Genomic DNA, 20,329 nt, shown 5'->3' with positions numbered 1-20,329 from the left:
TACAAAGGGAAGGAAGGAAGTCAGAGAAGGACAAATATGATATCACTTACATGTGGAATCTAAAGAAAAAGTGATTCAAATGAACTTATTAACAACACAGAAACAGACTCATAGAGTTCGAAAACAAACTTATGGTTAGAAAAGGTAACGACACAAACACAAATGCTCACCAACCAATCAAGAAGCAGGCTGTTTGTCCAATAGGATCTGGCCAGGAACTGTCACCAATTCCACAAGTGAAACAGATATGTGACTCCTTCACTTATCTGATGCATAAAATGACCCCATCATCTCCTGGGACACGGATCATGTCCACAGCCCTCCTGCGTGGCCACCCTTTCTCTGTTTCACATCCTTGGCTTTTTAAACAAGCAATTTGTGTAGGTCGAGGAGAGAACGGCAGCGAGGCCAGAGAAGTAAGTAACCAGAGGGGGGCCCCAGCAGCACACTCGGACAATCACCCCGGTCCTCCACCCACCAGGCTCCTGCCCCCGCCCTCCTTACCCTGCTCCCCGGACACGTCAGCCTCGGCCTCCTCGGCCACAGCCTCTGCTTCCTGTTCCCCTTCCAGAGCATCAGCCTTGGCTCCTCTCACGCATGACCCCTCTCCGTCCACCACCCCTGACACTGAGGGCACCTGCGTCTCCTGCGAGCCTGGGGACCAGGCCTTCATCTTTCTACCAGTGGCGGCTTGCACAGCTTCCGATCCACAACGGTCACAGCAAATGACGGCTGCATGAATGAATGAATCCTTGCTAGCCAAACCTCCTTAGGCCACATCTTTAGGAAAACCACCCTGTTTTGAATATAATATTCTCCCTTTCTTCATAGTAGATCCATGAAACATCATCAACACTATCTTACTGCCTACAAAACTACTGACTATAACAGGATTCCTTCAAAGATACAAATGGCACAGAGACAGCACTGCTTATGAACCAAAAAAACCTTTTTCACTTTAAGATTTCTTCTCAATTTAATGACAGTGCAGATGAGGCTTGTTTCCTTCAGCAGATTTCAAAATTTTAAACAGTGAAGATTCTAATTACTCAAGTAGTAACTGAGTTTTCCCCCCTTGTTGCCACCCTTTTCCATCTGCACAGTTTCTTTCTGATACTCTTATCTTTCACTCTGCTTCTGAGTTGACTTTTATATTAACAAGCCCTGCTTCTCAAATTGAGGTACATGGTGGGAATGCAACTGAGGTTATTATACTGAGAAAACAGCCACATCCAATGCCTGGCACAACCGGGAGGGAAAAAATAAATGTTACTCCTAAGTGACATACAGCTTAATACAGTTGATATCCTAAGTTCAATACAGTTTTAATTTCCCATACTTATGAGTTCTGACTACCTGAATTTTTTTTTTTTTTTTTTTTTTTTTATGTTACGCGGGCCTCTCACTGTTGTGGCCTCTCCCGTTGCGGAGCACTGGCTCCGGACGCGCAGGCTCAGCGGCCATGGCTCACGGGCCCAGCCACTCCGCAGCATGTGGGATCTTCCCGGACCGGGGCACGAACCCGTGTCCCCTGCATCGGCAGGCGGACTCTCAAGCACTGCGCCACCAGGGAAACCCGTACCTGAATATTTTTAACGAGTAGACGGAATGGTAAGACAGGAAGAGGGCTAAGAGCACTCACTCTTCTTTTCTTTTCATGTTCTCTCTTGCCTGTTGGGCTTTGGTGAGAATAAACCACTGGAGGTTTGCTTGATAGCAGAGGATCACAATGTTAAAATGCCCAAGTTCGTGCAAACTTGGAGCATATCTGTCACTGTAATAAAGCATACGTAAAAGGAAAAATCAGCAACCTCTCCACCCCCATAGAAACGATTTTCTTAGTCTGATTAATGGAAAAGGAACTCATCAAGAAAGTCTACCTTAAAGGTACAGTAAGTCCCCTACATATGAATGAGTTCCTTTCCAAGAGTGCGTTCCTAAGTCCAATTTGTTCATAAGTCCAACAAGTTAGCCTAGGTACCCAACTAACACAATTGGCTATATAGCACTGTACTGTAGTAGGTTTATAATACTTTTCACACAAATAATACTTAAAAAACAAACACTTGAAATAAAGATACTGTACTACTGTACTCTCTACAGTACTGTACAGTGAAGTACACAAAAGCACAACCACTTGTAGAGGATGCACGCATGTGACAATGTACAGCAGACACATGAACTAACTTATGAGATTGGACACGTGAATGTATGCTTGCATCTTTGAAAGTTTGCAACTTGAAGGTTCATATGTAGTGGACTTCCTGTATAGCAGAATTGACTTGAAGTTTTGCTGTCCCCAAAGGGACACACTATCAGGATGACCACACCCTTCCTGGCCCTGTGACCTTCCTCATCTGTAAGATGGGGGTAGTAACCCACTCCATGGTGAGGTTGTGAGAGCTGAAGAGATAATGCATTTAAGTACCAAGCACGGTGCCTGATATGCACACTGTTGATTTCACATTAGTTTAACCCTATAAAGTTTTCCACAGGACTGATTTGCCCTGTAAGGGGCAATATATTTACAGAACGTTCTAGGGACTCAATCTTTCAATCCTCTCATGTTGGCTTTTCTCATGTGTAAAAGAGTGTTGCCAACAGAGGTGGTGACATTCCTTTCTTTAATTCCTAAGAATCACACATGGAAATACAAAACAATTTCATGCATGGACACACACAGCCCATCTGACTGAATGAATAAAAGTAATTGTTTTAGATACTTGCCTGTTAAGGATCATTTGCAAACCACGCAAACTTCGAGGGTGAAAAGGTATTCGACTTTTCAAGAGTCTATTATAGAACACGTCGAGAAGAGAGTAATATTCTTCAAGTGTCAACACTGGCTGTAATTCTTCGATATAAACAACTTGGATGCCACCTAGAAGATAGCTTATTTGGTCCTCCAGAAGCATCAGCCTCCTCTGCAGGTCAAAATAACTTGGTAATCTTTCAAAAAGCTACAGTATTTTTTAAAAAAAAGGAAGAAATATTTAGTTCTGTGGTACTTTAATAGTCTTAAGTTTAGGACTCCAATAAATGGTATTGAGGAATTCTAACAAGAAAATTATTTTCCTAGAAGGAAAGTTCAAGTAAGAAATAAGAAAAAAGCTATGGAGTGCTGGAAATATTAATATTCAAAATAAACCACTGTAAATCTTAGGAACTTTTAGGTAGGAATTGAAGAGATTGAAGAAGAAAAGAAATATGTTCCAAATAAAAATAAGTGTTAAGTACTAACATTTAAATATTCAGGTAAGAATCTCAAATTAGGTTAGAAAGATTAAATGGTATAATAAAGAAGGGTTTTAGAAATAAAGTCTACATATTTCAATTGCAAATCTGTTTCCTCAGAATTTCCCTTCATTTCCTAAATTCTATTTTGAAGCACCTACCATGTACTTAAACACTAAACTGGGCCCTTGGCGTATAGAGATTATAAGAATTTGTGTCCCTGTATCCCAGGACTTATGGTCAGGGTGCAGGGAAACAAAACAAGAATCAGAATTCAGTGTACTAAGGGCCACATCACGGTGAAGGGACTGGAGGGTCAAGCAAAGGTTTCCAAGGATGTCTAACATAACCAATATGAAAAGACAAAGAGGATTTAGAGAAGGTTAGATGCATCACTAATTATTAGAGAAATGCAAATCAAAACTACAATGAGGTACCACCTCACACTGGCCAGAATGACCATCATCAAAAAGTCTACAAATAATAAATGCTGGAGGGACTTCCCTCGTGGTGCAGTGGTTAAGAATCCACCTGCCAATGCAGGAGACATGCAGGAGACAAGATCCCACGTGCCGTGGAGCAAATAGGCCCATGTGCCACAATTACTGAGCCCATGCACCATAACTACTGAAGCCTGTATGCCCTAGAGCCCACACTCCACAACAAGAGAAGCCGCCGCTCTGAGAGGCCCACGCACCTCAACAAAGTGTAACCATCACTCACCACAAGTAGAGAGAAAGGCTGCGTGCAGCAACAAAGACCAAATGCAGCCAAAAATAAATTAAAAAGAAAAAAAGCTGGAGAGGGTGTGGAGATAAGGGAACCCTCCTATACTGTTGGTGGGAATGCAAATTGGTACAGTCACTATTAAAACAATATGGAAGTTCCTTAAAAAACTAAAAATAGTGGGAATTCACTGGTGGCCCAGTGGTTAAGATTCTGTGCTTTCACTGCTGAGGGCACAGGTTTAATCCCTGGTTGGGGAACTAAGATCCCTGCAAGCTGCTTGGCCAAAAAAGAAAAAAAAGAAAAAGAAAAACTAAAAAGAGTTGCCATATGACCCAGCAATCCCACTCCTGGGCACATACCCAGAGAAAACCATAATTCAAAAAGACACATGCACCCCAATGCTCATCGCAGCACTATTTACAATAGCCAGGTCATGGAAGCAACCTAAATGCCCATTGACAGATGAATGGATAAAGACGATGTGGTACATATATACAATGGAATATTACTCAGCCATAAAAAAGAACGAAACTGGGTCATTTGTTGAGATGTGCATGGATCTAGAGACTGTCATACAGAGTGAAGTAAGTCAGAAAGACAAAAACAAATATCGTGTATTAACGCATATATGTGGAACCTAGAAAAATGGTACAGATGAATCGGTTTGCAGGGCAGAAATTGAGACATAGATGTAGAGAACAAACGTATGGACACCAAGGGGGGAAAGTGGCGGGGTGGGGATGGTGGTGTGATGAATTGGGAGATTGGGATTGACATGTATACACTGATGTGTATAAAATGGATGACTAATAAGAACCTGTTGTATTAAAAAAAAAAAGTTAAAATGACATGTTCCTGGTCAAAAAAAAAAAAAAAAAAAAGAATAGCATTTCAATGGTCTTCCTATAGTTCAATGACATGTTTTTTCCAGTGGGGTAGACATTACATATGGGATAATTTTGTTTAGATACAAATGGATCCTGTTGTCTCCTTGCAAACACAAATTCTATAATTGCAATACATTTTAGTTATAAAATTATTTGATAATCAGAGAATATATGCAAAATATGGAAATACTAAAAACTACAACACAAAGTAGCATTTTCTAATTTTGTTTAGACTGGTAAATTCTTTTTATTATTGTATAAAATTAGAAAACCTTATATATTAAACATTTCACTATAGTGTTTTTATCACTATAAAGTGATTTTACAGTAAGATAAAGCATAATTTGCTGAGAAATACAAATTACACAGCATGTCCTAAAATGTAGATTGAAATGTAACTGCCAGATATAAGAAGAAAATAGATTAAATGGAGCTTTTATGACCTGATAATTCTTCTATGTTGTGTTTTTAAAAACTCAATTGATTTCTTTTCATAATTTCTGTGTTTTATTTCAGCCTGCATGTCTCTGCGGAAACATAAGGAAAATTATTTGAAAGTTTACACTAAATAGAACTGTTATATTTTCTCTTTTTAACATTACATCCTGAAATATTAGAAATAACATGCTTTCAAGATTAAATTTTGATCAGGTGAATGCAATTTGTAAACCAGCTGAAGATCAGCTGGATGTAAATTTGCAGAATTATTTTTATGCTCCCTCTGAACTGTGTAACTCAGCATGTGCTCCTTATGCGTCCTCTCCTATAACTACAGATATAATAAAGATGAGGTAAACAATACAAGAATGAAAATAAAAACAAACCGGATATGGCCAAAATGACCATGGTGGTAAAAAAGTTTTGTCCGAGTTACAGCCCCTAAATCTCCTGACTATGGGACAGTCATTCCATTCATATGGTTTGAAACCTGTCAAATGGTTCAACAATTTTATAATTATTTGCAAAATAATAACAAATTAAAAAAATTAGGACTTCCCTGGCGGTCCGGTGGTTAAGACTCCACACTTCCAATGCAGGGGGCTTGGGTTCGATCCCTGGTTGGGGAACTAAGATTCCACGTCCCACGTGGCGTGGCCAAATAAAAAATTAATAACTGAAACAAGAAACTGATACAAACTGGCTTTGATGACGTAAGCTCCTGGAATCCTTACTGGGAAAAACTAACATAAAACAAAACCTTGAACAAACCCTCATCAGGGTTCCTGCAAACTGGGCAACATCCATATTTGGGAAAAGGTCAAGATTGGAAAGGGGTGCCGGGCCTGTGTGAACACACTGGACCAGGGAGACCAGGTTAGGTTATGAAAATAAGAGATATGAAATCTTCCAAATTCATACAACTGTCGTAACCGGGGCATCGGCCCTCTAAGGCATGCTGGTAAAGGCAACAGATTTTTTTTTGCGGCATTTAGTCAATACTGTAATTTACCCAAAGGGCCCAAAGAGCAGCATGTATTCCTTTTCTTGCCTTTTTCAGTGTAGAGCTGTCCTCTCCTATCCTACCCAGCCTGGACCCTCTGCTCTAAAATTATACCTAATAAGCTAAACTCAAACTTTATGAGGTGTGATGATCTGTCACTAACATATCAATGTTCAAGAAATATAACCCAAGGACCTCCGATACAAGCATCAAAAACTAAACAAAACAGAAATCTCTAACCGGTCGATTTTAGAAGAGAAGCTTTGAGTAGGAAGATTTAAGGTGATACCAGTCAACTCTCAATATTCTCTAGCCCAAGAAAAATATATGGAAGTAAAAGATATGAAACAGCATTACACCAAGAACCAGCCACAACCCTATTCCAGCTCTTCTGTAAGAAACTCTAAATACTGTCTGTTTCATTTAGGATAATTCAATATTAATTTTAAATCACAGTTTTAAAGTGAATGCAAGATCTCTCTTATAAACAGGGATAAAACATGTAATGCTTTATTGTTGTTAATTTCATTTGTCAAAGCTAAGAAAACAAAGGTTCTATCTGGCTATGAATGGATTTACTTCATTGTTTGACAAGATACATAGCTATTGACAACTGAATTTGGATAATAATGATCAATAAATTAGACCGTTATATTTCCACTGATTTCAATTTCTAAAACAGTGGTCTATTTAATTTATGTTGCTATCTTCCTTAAGAGTAGACAAATCAAAATGACATGTATTGAGCTTGTGCTGGTAACTGTCAACATGAGAGCTTGAATTTAAAACAAAGTATCCCTCTGGAGGAAATGAAGAATTCATAGTAACACAACTCATGTACACTAGAAAATTTCCTTAACACAATGTATCTCTTGTTAAAAACAGCAGATACTTTAAGTCAACAGTAATGAAACTAACAGAGGCACTGTTTTAAAAAAAATGATCCTCTGCATTCATTGCTGACTCACTTCTTCTGCTACCATCTGTATTAAGCTACTTTACATTTCCATATTAAACCTTGAGTTCTCCACACCCAGCCTCCAGCACTTCACATTCACACTTTTCCAACAATTCTTTAATTCAATGAAATAAAAACGCTGGTTGGGTTTTATGAATCTACGAAGCAGATTAGTAGAAAGATGATTAAAACATGTTCCCTACTCTTAAAAATGCATTATCTAGTAACATGTAATATAATATAATGTAAGAGTGTTTACTTTTATTGAAGACTGAAGAATTTTATTGGATGAACTACATACAAATAAGGAAATTATAAATACTCAGCTTGGACAAGGAACCAATGGAATAGCACTTATCTTGGTGAATTGGCTTTTCCCAGTTCCAGTCCGTTTTCATTGTTCGCCAGCTGACTAACTCTGAGTTCTGGGTCCTTGGGACAATCTTTTCATGATGGCTACACATCTAGCTCCAGACCAAAATTGTACCCTATGAAACACTCAACTGAACCACAGACTAATTGCTGAATTTCTTTAATATGTTATTCTAAAGCCTCTTGACTTAAGGTCCAACAACTCTCATTGCTGCTTTTATGCCCTGACTTATCCAATCCCACTTTTTTTCTATACCAAAAGGTAGGTCAGACATTCCCAAGTTTTTGTTCATCAGGACACACTGTGAGATCGTTAGAGCAACGGGTATAAGCATAAGTTTCATGGGCTGGATCCCAGTGCGTGCAAGGCTGAGACCCTCTCTTCTAGCTCATGTTTTTTTGGGGTTTCCTTTTGGCTGCATTGGGTATTTGTTGCTGCATGCGGGCTTTTCTCTAGTCGAGGCGAGTGGGGACTACTAACTACAAATAAGTTCAGTTAAATAAAAACTCTTACGTACGTTAGGGTTGTTTCCATTCTCCAGACTTGCTCGAGGTCTTCATCAGGGTCCTTGAATCCAGTAAAGGAGTAGTAAGACTTGTCCCATTTGATGGGCCTGTCAGATATCCTTGTGGCCTCTTTGAGAGGCTGGGAGTGCACATTAGTATTCAAGCTTTGGATATGTTCAATAGATAAACTGCAGGAGTTGAGAATATATAACACTGTGCTTAGCAGATCTCTGGTGTGCAAAGTAAATTTGACTGCTCGAAATCCTAGAGAATATAATTCCCCCAAACAGTTAATACAGATGATTATTTGCTTTACTTGAAAAACATTTCTTTTCATACAACATTTATAGAATCAAAATCTTTAGAACACTCCATTACTCATTAAAATTCATCCTATTGGAAAATCATCTGTAAATGGAAAACTACATCCCTTCTCCAAAACTGTACCACACTACCTCCATCTTCATGAAGTCCTCTGTCAGCTCCCGTTTCTAGTTTGGCGCCAGTGACCAAACCCACGCCAGCCCAAGAAGGGGATTGAGAATATTTTCAATGCTGTTCATAAATTTGGTCTCTACAGTCTAAGGGATGGAAAAGCTCTCCTATGAGCAAGTGTCCACCAGAGAGGGTGTCCAGCACTAAAGAGAAGGGGGAGGTGGAGGTAGGGGGAGGGTGGGGCAGGCTGCCCTGCTTCAGTGGTTCAAGGAGGGGGGCCAATCCAGTCTCAGGGGTCACAGAAACCCATCTCAAATTTTCTCTACGGTTGAAAGAGACTGTCCTCATACTCCCCCCTCCAACTAGCTAGGGACACAATATTTTCAGAAGTGACTCAAAGTTCCCTAATTTTTTAAAAGTTAGCACTTCACAATCTGACTTTAATGCAAGTAGTCCCTGGGCTCAGGGTAGTAATCTAACTTACGTCAACAGTAGGAAATCTACTGGTTCCCCTGCACCTTTATTGGGTATTAAACATGGCGCTAGTAGAATGTACATAACTTTTCAATGAACACTCTCACCAGTGCCATTATTATCTCTCTTTTGAAATGTGAAGAAGCGGAGGTTCAAGGAGGTTAAGAAGCGTGAAGTGAGGGCTGAGATCTGAGCTGCCAGCAAGCGAAGCATTTTCCCCATCATAACATGCTGGCTCTTTTTTTGGAAAAATTTTTAAAATTAGTTTTGAAAATTATACAAGTGTTATATACGTACATCCTTCTTGTAAAATTATATATACAAAGTAAAAGTCTCCTGTTGACAGGCACACAACCTCACACTTGCACTAGATGTAACCCCATTAACATTTAGGTACACAAGCATTGAGACCTGCACTGCCTCATACGGTAGCTACCAGCCATATGTGGCTATTTATGGCTAAAATTAAATTGATTGAAATTAAATACAATTTAAAATTCAGTTCCTGGTCATACTAGCCCCACTTCAAGTGGTCAGTAGCCACATGGGGCTAGTGCCAGCTGTACCAGACAGCGCTCATACAGAACAGTTACCTCTCCGCAGAAAGTTCTCTTGGACAGCACTGCTCTAGCCCTTTCCTATGTGCTTTGTGTGTATGTTATATATGACATATACGCTTTTGTGTCTGCATGAACACACACCCACAGTGTGAATTGTTCCTTTTTAACATATAAACTGCACCATTCTGGACCTATGACTTTTTTTTTTTTTAATTTATTTGTTTGGCCGCTCTACGCAGCTTGCAGTAGCTTAGTTCCCTGACCAGGGATCAAACCTGGGACCTCTGCAATGGAAGAACAGAGTCCTAACCACTGGATTGCCAGGGAATTCCCTGGATCTATTACTTTGAACTTGCTTTTGTTATTTAACCTTGGTGACTCTTCCATTATCTGTATGTATACATCATTCTCTTTCTTTTCAGTAGCTCTATACTAATCCACATAATCAATGTAGTGCAATTTATTTAACACTGCCAAAACTGATCACCATAAAAGTTGTTTTTAATTTTTCACCATTGCATACAAGACTGTGTTTTCTTTGCCACGATGACCGTCACCACAATCTAAATCATTCTCAGATATACCTGCTATGCCTGCCACATAGATTTATAGAATCTATAACATGCAAACTAAGAAAGACTTTTTAGTTGAATCATTGATGATAAAGTGAGAAATACTGGTAGGAAAATTATTCTAGTCAGTGAAAGAGGAAAGGAAAATGCAAATTCCTGCATTTGAAGTTATGAAGAAATAGTTTATCCTCAGAAGAGGTAAGTCAAGGAATAAATCTCAGTTTCTCTCTTATCAATACCATTAATTATTTAATCCAATGTAAATGCTGCTATATAGTGTGGAATGCTTGTGCCAGACTGCACATAACTTTTATTGGGAAATATTAACTAATTAGTTTAGTTTGCATTTGATTACTGAGGCTAAACATTTTTATATGCTTATTGGCAATTTATGTGTATTATTTCCTGAACTATCTAGTCACTGTGTTTGCCCATTTTTGTAACTAAGCTAGTCTGTTTTCTTTTTGACTTCTAAGAACTCCATATATATATAATTTATTTTTTTTAATTAATTAATTTATTTTTGGCTGTGTTGGGTCTTTGTTGCTGCGTGCAGGCTTTCTCTAGCTGCGGCGAGCGGGGGCTATTCTTTGTTGCGGTGCGCTAGCTTCTCACTGCGGTGGCTTCTCTTGTGGAGCACGGGCTCTAGGCACCTGGGCTTCAGTAGCTGTGGCGCACGGGCTTAGTTGCTCCTCAGCATGTGGGATCTTCCCGGACCAGAGATGGAACCCGTGTCCCCTGCACTGGCAGGCGGATTCTTAACCACTGAGCCACCAGGGAAATCTGTCTGTCTGTCTGTCTGTCTATCTATCTATTTATTGGCTGCACCATGCAGCTTGTGGGATCATCGTTCCCTGATCAGGGATTGAACCTGGGCCCTTGGCAGTGAGAGCGCAGAATTCCCTGGAACACCAGGGAATTCCCACTAATTTATTTTTTTATAATCTACTTTCATTTAATAAATGGTTCAAAGTTAACCATTAACTGAAAGTGGAGGATTTTTCTCTTTACTCAGCCAGCGCTCACGACAGTTATTTGTTTTAGCATTTGTTCACAGAAAGCTCTTAGTAAATCTTTAAACTGTTTTAAAGTTCATTCTAAAAATAAAGTTATTTCCTCAAGGATCACGGAAAGGATGGATAGACCCACATTCATCCTTAGTTTAAAGGATCACTGGATCATGGCTAAAGGAGTGACAAAGGACAAACAGAAGGCTGTACATGAAGACTGATCAGATTTTAGGAACAGCATGAGGCTGGAGTTAAAGGGCTCAAGACCCCTATTCTGTCTCCATGGTCCTGGGACATTTTTAAGTTACAATTGGGCAAATACTACCTTCCTCACAGGGTACTTTGAGGACTAAATTAGAGAATGTAAGCTATATTTTTTAAAGATGTAAATTGTTATATAGACATTTAATACTTAAAACAGCACTGAAATAGGAAGGGGACAAATAGGAACACTTCAGTTTTCTAGTCAGAAAAGTTTAAACATAAAAAATGGCTCATCAAACACATGCAGCCAGGAATAGACTCTAACTCCAGGAAAACACTCAATTAAATGATATTATTTCCTATGACAAGGCTTCAACTCGAAGGTCTTCTAGCAACGTTAGACAGATTTGACACATCACACCAAGCCTGCAAGGGACACACGAGAAATAAGAAACGTACCGGAAGTGCTGAAGTGTTCCTGGCCATCAGAAGAGTTCTGGTCTGTTTGTCTTACATAAAACATAAGCTGGGTTGGTTTCAAAGACTTGAAGCCTGGTTTCTGGAGGTTTTCTAAGTAGGCACTTAATCTCTTAAGAGAATTTTCATTGACTTCCTGGAAAACAATATTAAGAGGCATTTATACACAAAATAGAACAAGGAAACATCAGAAATTATATCCCGACCTTTTAAACACATTATTGAGTGCATTAAAGAATTTAGTATTAAAAAATGGTGGGATTTCATAGCTCCTCAGTACAGGATAAAATTGGATCCACACCTTACAACATGGAACTCCATAGGGATGAGATGTGTAAAAAAAAAAAAATGTGGCCACATAAGTACTAGAGAAAACATGTCCGAGTTCCTTTATACCTTAGATGTGGGAAAAGCCTAACTATGACTGAATATCTCAAGGAATAAATGATAAATGATAATAAATGATAAATCCAACTACCTAAGATAGTTTAAAAACTTAATATAGCACAGGGAACTATATTCAATATCCTGTGATAAACCATAATGGAAAAGAATATGAAAAACTATACACATATTTCTGTATAACTGAATCACTGTGCTGTATGGCAGAAATTAACACAATGTTGTAAATTTTTAAAAAAATCTTAAAAAAAGAACACATAAAAAACCACACATTTTTAAGGAAAACACACACACACAAGAGTCTACAGACAAAAGTTGACTGGGAATAAATATTTGCAAGTTATTTCATAGTAAAGAGCTAATTTCTTTCTATATAAAAGGCTCTTAAAATGCCTATCCAGAGATTGGTTGAATTATGGTATCTTCATTCAATGGAGTGCTACACAACCAAAAGGAAAAAAAAGGGGAAAGAATGTGACACGGGCAATATATATGAAAGGACATGGAGTGATTTCTAGGATATACTGTTAAGTGAAAAAAGAAATGTCTTTTAGTGACGGAACAGCTCCAAGAAATGGCATAAATAATAACTGTGCTTCTTATCCCTATAGGTCTCTTCTCAGAAACACAGTGTGATCTGAAATTAGGAACAGTCCATTTATTTTTGTTTAATTTATTATAATACACCACTCTCAGCTATGACAGTCCCATGAGCAGCTGAGAGAATTTCCTGTTAGTGAAGGGCTAAATCTTCAAAATTAATTTTTGATACTTATCTCCATTTTTGCCCCCAAAAACCAGGCAGAACAACCCAGAAATGAATAAAAATGGGATTGGGGTAAATGAAATTGGGATGGGAGTGAAACTCCTGAGTAAACTTTGTGTTTAGCTTTTATTTATTTATTTATTTATTTTTTTTGCAGTACATGGGCCTCTCACTGCTGTGGCCTCCCCCACCGCGGAGCACAGGCTCCGACGCGCACGCCCAGCGGCCGCGTCCCACGGGCCCAGCCGCTCCGTGGCATGCGGGATCCTCCCGGACCCCGGCACGAACCCGCGTCCCCTGCATCGGCAGGCGGACTCCCAACCACTGCGCCACCAGGGAAGCACTAGCTTTGATTTTTGAAACCTATACATGTTTTGCCTATTTTAAAACTGAATTAAAAGTAAGAGGATAAAACAGCAAAAACTGTGCTTCACTCTGAGATCCTGGCCTGATGCCATGACTACATGCGACTCTATGCCTCTTTCCCTTAGAAAGGGGTGAACGTGCCCCACAAGAGTCAGGGGAAAACCGACATAGAAGACAAACTTATGGTTACCAAAGGGGAAGTGGGGGAGGGATAAATTAAGAGTTTGGGATTAACATATACACACTACCATACATAAAACAGATAAACAACAAGGTCCTATTGTATAGCACAGGGAACTATATTCAATAACTTATAATAAACTATAATGGAAAAGAATATGAAAAATAATATATATATACATATATGTGTGTGTGTGTATATATATATATATCTGAATCACTTTGTTGTACACCGGAAACTAACACAATGTTGTAAATCAACTATACTTCAATAAAAAAATTTTTAATTAAAAAAAGAGCATTACCAAATCTTTAGGTAAAATGAAAGTGAAAATGATGTAAATTGCACCCATATTAAAGACAAGTTATTGAAAAATATAAAATTCTTCCTATGAAGTTTTTAATAAAAGCATGTGGCTGCATGCAGGGCTCATGGGATAATCCAGGATAAGCACCTCCTCTCGAAATCTGTAACTAAGTCACATACCTTAATATACAAGGTAAAATTCACAGGTTCCAGGAATTAGGACATGACACATCCTTTGGAGCCAGCATGCAATCCATTACATTTGGTGACGGGATCACCATTATAAACTCCCCTTTGTTTCATTCTGCCTTTGAATGACTTTGCAGAGAGAAGCCACCATCTGTGGGTGTCACACCAAGTCCACCTGGCATTATTTCACATCTGCTCACACCCCCAAAGTTAAGGTCTCCCATGATTCCAGCCTCTACTGAGCCTGCCCTATTCGTTGGGCACTTGGGTTGGATCCAGCCTCTCACTTTTCTAATTGGCTAGTTGTGAGTTTTTTTGTGCACAGCACTTCTCTTTTCTTCTTGGGCCAATGGGTTCCAGGATAGAGCTGCGTCACGGGTGTTCTGTGCCAGTTCCCCCTTTATTGCTGCTCAACTTCCAACCCACCCTTCACACATGCTCTGCAGTAATGAACAGGATTCCTTTAAGCTTCTGTCCTTCAGAGTGAGCACAATGGTAAGCTTTTCCAGTAGAGGGCGCTAGGGGGACATTGCAGAGAGAGGGGCTCTCCTGCTGGTTTTGGAGGCTGCAAGATTGATTGGTCACAAGTGTAGGCGTGATGGCATCTGGTGCAGACCTGCCCAGCCATGGGCGCAGAACTCGTGGCCCTCACAATGTAACAGAGAAGACAAATCTGACTCCATATCAGATCTGTTTCTTTTACTTTAACCTTTGTAACCTACTGCTTTTGCTACAAGTTAATTACTAAAGGGATGTTGCCTATAAGCTTAAATTATACATAATGGCCCACCTCTGGGACGCCTGCCTCCCAGGTAATGAGCATTAAGCTAAAATATCTTTGTTAACTCACAGCAAACATCCTGACCAGGCCCACGTGTGAATGGCTACAGGAATGAAGAAATCAGAGTCTGAACGGAACCAGGATTTTACTCCCTTCCCTTTTAGTATAAAAGAAGCCTGAATTCTAGAGAAGATGGTTCTTTGGGACACTAGTCCACTCTCTTCTCGGTCTGCTGGCTTTCCAAATAAAGTCACTATTCCTTGCCCCAACAAATTGTCTCTCAATTTACTGGCCTGTCATGAGACAAGCAGTATGAGCTTGGACTCAGTAACATCAACACACTGCAAACACTGGGCCTCCTGCCCACACTGGCACTCCAACCTCCTCTGCTTGTCCACAGGCCTAGCCATCAGCTGACCTGCCTGCACCTGGTTTGTGCCCCAGAGAGTTGCTTCCTGCTTACCCAGTGGTTGGGGAGCCACGGCAGGAGCAACCCAGCCAACTTCTCTGCCACCAATGAGGCCTGAACACGGGACCTCGAGAGAGGACCCCTTCCAAGCTTTTTTCTTCCTGGGGGGCTCTCCCTCAGCCCTAGGGCCCATATTGAGTTTTATTACATCTTATAGTCATTATTTTATCTAAGTTGTTGGGCTGCACCCCTCAAGCCAGCAAGCCCTGTACTTGCCCATGTCACAGAGCCTCAAGCCAGAAGAAGCAGCCCAGAGTCAGCAAAAGCAAGCCCAATGGTTTAATGGATAGGAGGATCTTACACGTCTGAAGCAAGGTCCTGGAGCGAGACACCCATGGCATGCAGCAAACAGCGGACAGGACATGGCGGCAGTCTTCACTCCAGGGGTAGAGGAGCGGGAGGAGGTTACCAGTTAGAGGAGGAACTGACGTCAGACTGACTCACTGGTTGCCAGAGAAACCAGCAGAGGAGCACGCCCCTCACTGCCCCTTTGATAAAGCAGCATAGTGGAGAGAGCGCTCATCTAAAGATGAGAACAATCAGCAGCTGGGGCCAGGGGCAAGTACACAGGCATTTTCTGATCAGGCTCTACGACTGAAAGGGAAGGTCAGTCACGTGAATAAGGCATAGGTAAAGCAGGGGCTGGTCGAGCAGGGGATGTACAGAGAGCAGGGGATGTACAGAGGGCAAAAGAACAGCCATCTTGGGTGACCTGATCAGACAAAATTTACCAATTTTTATATTGTTTCCCTGTTGAAACCGTCTTGTGATTGGACCCAGACCTGATTCAGCAGTACCTCCAGCCTTGGGGATGAGTCCAGGCTTCGCTCCTCCTGGGGGCTCCCCACCTAGAGAATCCTGCACAGGTGCTCCAGCCTTCTGAGTCCAGCTAGCATACTGGTCATTCATTTAAAAAAATAAAAAATTATTGACTATATCCTTGGTGCTGAGATACAGCAGGCTGGCTCGGCCTCCACAGCCCACCTCTTCCAGCTCACAGGCTCGGGCTTCCCTGGTGGCGCAGTGGTTGAGAGTCCGCCTGCCGATGCAGAGGATACAGGTTCGTGCCCCGGTCTGGGAGGATCCCACATGCCGCAGAGCGGCTGGGCCCGTGAGCCATGGCCACTGAGCCTGCGCGTCCGGAGCCTGTGCTCCGCAACGGGAGAGGCCACAACGGTGAGAGGCCCGCGTACCAAAAAAAAAAAAAAAAGCTCACAGCCTCTGTGACATTTCTCAGGTGGGGGAAGCCTGAATGTGTTCTGGAAGAGCTGCTGTGGTCCTGTTGTCTGCACAGTTAGGCCCTGCAGCGTGAACCTGCCTTGGTATAAACCGACAGGAGAGGAACACAGGGCTTCTGAATCAAGTAAGGCGCTGTGAAGCCAAGGCAGGCCAAGAGCGGGCTCATGGGGGAGTTTAGGACCTGGGAGTGCCCTGGAGAACCCTGCTCTGGTTGCTTCCCACCGGCTGTGGGCTCCAGGCTGGGCATTTGACCGCTGGCCTCCTGTTTACATTTCTTGAGGAAGGAGGCAGGTGGGCTCTAGGCTAGGTATTTACCACTAGCCTCCTGTCTGCACTACGAGATAGAAATAACAACAGCAACAGGGTAAGTAGCTGGACTTTGTCTCCTGAGGACACTTTAAGATAACAGTCATGGAGGGGACAGAGAGGGGCTAAACCCTATTTGAGTAAAAAATAAAGAGGTCACATGTTTCCCATCCTTGGAGCAAGGGAGACACTGCACATGAGCAGAAAGCCTCCTTGGGGGTCAAAAAGGAGGGGGCGCCACCCCATAATAGGTGATGCCAAGGCCCCCCATAGGCCTCTGGGCTGGAATCCATGTCGGGGAGGGTGCTAGGGCAGGTCAGCAGTGGAAAAAGAAACCAAATAATGGGCCAAAGATAAACAAAGAGCGGGAAGAACTGCCCTATATAAATGACTTAACTGCCTCTTTCCCGTGCTCCCCCTCATTAGCGGAGATACCCACACCCTTTCTCTCCGGGTGTGTATTTCTGCCTTGCTTCTATCTTAGATAAACAAACTGTTTCTCTGTGTGCTTTCCCACTTGTGCTGTGTCTCTAATAATAAACTTTGTACCTGTTTTTACAGGTTTTGCCTTCTTGAGAAATGCGTTTTTCAATGGAGGCAAGGGCCAGGGGAATTTAGCTTCCAGCCTCTAGCCCCTGGTGGACTAGCGGCTGGGATTCCTGGTTTTCATCCATGCTACGCAGGTCCAGTTCCTGGGCAGAGAACTAAGATCTTGCTTCAAGCCACCACTCACTGCTATCTCTCCAAGATCAGGTGCATCCCAGCCAGAACCAGCGCGTGACCCACAAGGGTGATGTCCAGCTCCACATGGCTCAGGGTGCAGCTCATGGGTGCAGCCCATTTGGCCAGCCCCTCGTCCCCCACTCTGGGACCCACGCAGCACCCACGGCCCATCCCGGGCTGGGTCTCACTTCCCGCCTTGTCTCACCGAGCCAAGTCCGAGATGAGACCAGGAAGGTGCGATAGCCCCTCCACCGTGTGGCCTGGAACAGGAGACGGCACAGGTGGGAGCTGTCCCAACCCAGCAGTCTCCCCAGAGCATGCAGTGGCGGGTAGCAGGAGGATGCCCCCATCCACGGGGGTCAGGGCAGGACCCACCCACTCGGCTCTCAGCCAGCAGGAGAGGCACGGGATTGGAAGGCAAGCCTGAAAGGAGCCTCCAGGTGGTACAGGAGGGAGGGAGTGGGCCAGTGGTCTCAGCACAGAAAGCTGTTGGAGGGTGACTCCAGCTGAAGTCTTTGCTAAAGCCTCCCGAGCGGGGGCAGGGCAAGGCCCACCCCATCCTCTAGGTGAGGTTCAACATGCCCTGAAGTGGAGAGGCCGGTCCTCAAACCCAGACCCACTGGCTCCAGAGCACAAGCCCTCTGGCGGTCCAGTGGTTAGGGCTCCACGCTCTCACTGCCGAAGGCCCAGTTTCGATCCCTGGTCAGGGAACTAAAACCCCATAAGCCGAGTGGTGTGGCCAAAACAAACAGAGCACAAACCCTCTATGCTCTGCCCAGCCACAGCCCTGGGCAGGAAGGTTCAGCACGTGTCACCGCATGATAGCGGGCAAAGCTGGCTCTGAAACACGCCTGACAAGTTCAGGGACACCGCACAGAGGACCCTGTGCCCTTGACCAGCAACACACACACCAAAAGTGCGATGGGGGACTGGGCCAAGCCGGGGTCGTTTGTGCTGCACATGACCCTGGAACCCAGGGCCAAGGGATCATTGCACAGAGAGCCAGCTGAAGCCATCCAGCATCTCCCAGCCCAGGACCCTCCCCACTGCCCATCTGCAGGGCCAGCCGTTCAGGCCTACCCTCTGTCCCTGGCCACCGCCTGGGATGGCCGGATCCCTCTGCTCTGACCAAAACTGCTTCCTTGGGGAGAGGAGAACTCTACAAGGGGGAGCGGAGAACTTGGCGGTCCATGGGGCCATTTTCCCCCTGATAGCCTGAGGTTTGCATGTTCCTCACGCACTGGCCTATCATCCTGGTCTATCATCCTGGACAGTTAACCAGGTACCTTTGGATTGGCTTAAGTCAAAGCAAGGTAGGCAGTGGCTAGACAGGAGGAAGAACTTCCTGACCATCAGAGAACTCACCAGAATCAGGATGTGGTGATTCTATCACTTGGGAAGCAACACAGACCACCAGAGTAACTCAGAGGCTCAGTGACGACCGGCTGGGGGCACAAAAGACAGCCCTGTTTTCCAGCACCTGGGGTGGGGCGGGGGCCGGGCTCATGGGCTGCTTGCCCATGTTCATGCGGCCAGTGTCAGAGCAACCTAGGTTCACAGCCCCCTCCCCATTCAGGACCCCCGTCCATGCAGGTCACCAGCGGGGATGTGCAGGCCCCGGGGGCTCTTGGCTCCAGGTCAGCCCATCAGCAAAGGCATCCTGCAGCACACAGTGACCTGGAACAGGTAAGATCAGGATGCCAAGGGGGCCCAGCCCCAGGGGAACAGGTACTTTACGTGATCATGAGCACTCTGAGGAAGGGAGTCCTGCAGTCTTGGGGGTCTTGAAATCCTTTGTGGAGTGTTTCCCAAGGCCTTCTCTGGGCAGGCACCAAGCTTGGCATAACATTGGAAGGTTCACCCAGTGAAGGGGCCGTAGGTGCTCAGGGTCTCCCAGGGTGGGCTGATGGCTGCATGAAAACATTAGCACACAAGGGGAATAAGGGGTCCTGCTCAGTTAGTGCGATATGGTGATTTATAATAAGAGATATATTGTTGGTCTTCATCCCTGTCCCTACTCCCTGCACCGAGCTCCTAAAACCCTTGGAATTTTTTGAGTGCTGAGAGTGTAAAGGTGTCTTTTGTTACGTTAATGAGGTGACTCTTGCAAACACCTGCGGATGGGGGTTGGTTGCCCAGGAAACCAACCATGTGATTAGAGGGTAGGAACTTTCAGTCCCACCCCCTGACCTCCAAAGAGGAGAAAGTGGCCACAGGTTGAGTCAATTGCCATTGGCCAATGATTTAACCATTGTAAGGTAATGAAACCTCCATAAAACCCTCCAATAGACAGGGTTAGTGAACACGGGAGGTACTGGGAGAGTGGGGCTCTCAGAGAGGGTTGGGGGCTCTGTGCCCCTTCCCACGTTCCCTGCCCTAGGCATCTCTTCCATCTGGCTGTTTCTGAGTTTTATCCCTTTATAATAAATTGGTGATCTAGGAAGTAAAATGTTTCTCTGAGTTCTGTGAGCTGTTCTACCAAATTAATCAAACCTGAGGAAGGGGTTGTGGGAACCTCTGATCTATAGTGGGTCAGATGCACAGGTGACAACCTGGCCCTGCAACTGGTGTCTGACGTGGGGGACAGGGTGGGCAGTCTTGTAGGACTGAACCCTTGGCCTGTGAAATCTGATGCTATCTCCAGGTTGTGAAAGGAAAATAAAAATGGAGTCAGTATTGCTAAGAGAGCTCTCTAAAACAGAGCCAGGAGGCCACTGAGGAAGTAGGACATGCACACCTGA

General features: G+C 43.3%; 1 protein-coding gene across 1 annotated transcript; it reads right to left on the bottom strand.

Moving 5' to 3' along the window:
* Positions 1-1,576: 1,576 nt before the first annotated feature.
* LOC113610273 (T-cell activation inhibitor, mitochondrial-like) lies at positions 1,577-12,231 on the bottom strand. Its single transcript, XM_027088266.1, has 4 exons — positions 11,843-12,231; positions 8,136-8,392; positions 2,728-2,960; positions 1,577-1,774 (listed from the first exon to the last, which is right to left on the bottom strand). The coding sequence occupies exons 1-4, from the start codon at positions 12,018-12,020 to the stop codon at positions 1,639-1,641; spliced, it is 804 nt and encodes a 267-aa protein (XP_026944067.1). The 5' UTR covers positions 12,021-12,231; the 3' UTR covers positions 1,577-1,638.
* Positions 12,232-20,329: the final 8,098 nt, after the last annotated feature.

Source organism: Aethalodelphis obliquidens, unplaced genomic scaffold (genome assembly GCF_003676395.1).
Source record: "Aethalodelphis obliquidens isolate GAN/ISIS:26980383/991018 unplaced genomic scaffold, ASM367639v1 scaffold62, whole genome shotgun sequence".
Classification (NCBI taxonomy): domain Eukaryota; kingdom Metazoa; phylum Chordata; class Mammalia; order Artiodactyla; family Delphinidae; genus Aethalodelphis; species Aethalodelphis obliquidens.
Note: the sequence above shows the minus strand (reverse complement) of the source record. Positions and strands in the feature narration are given on the sequence as shown.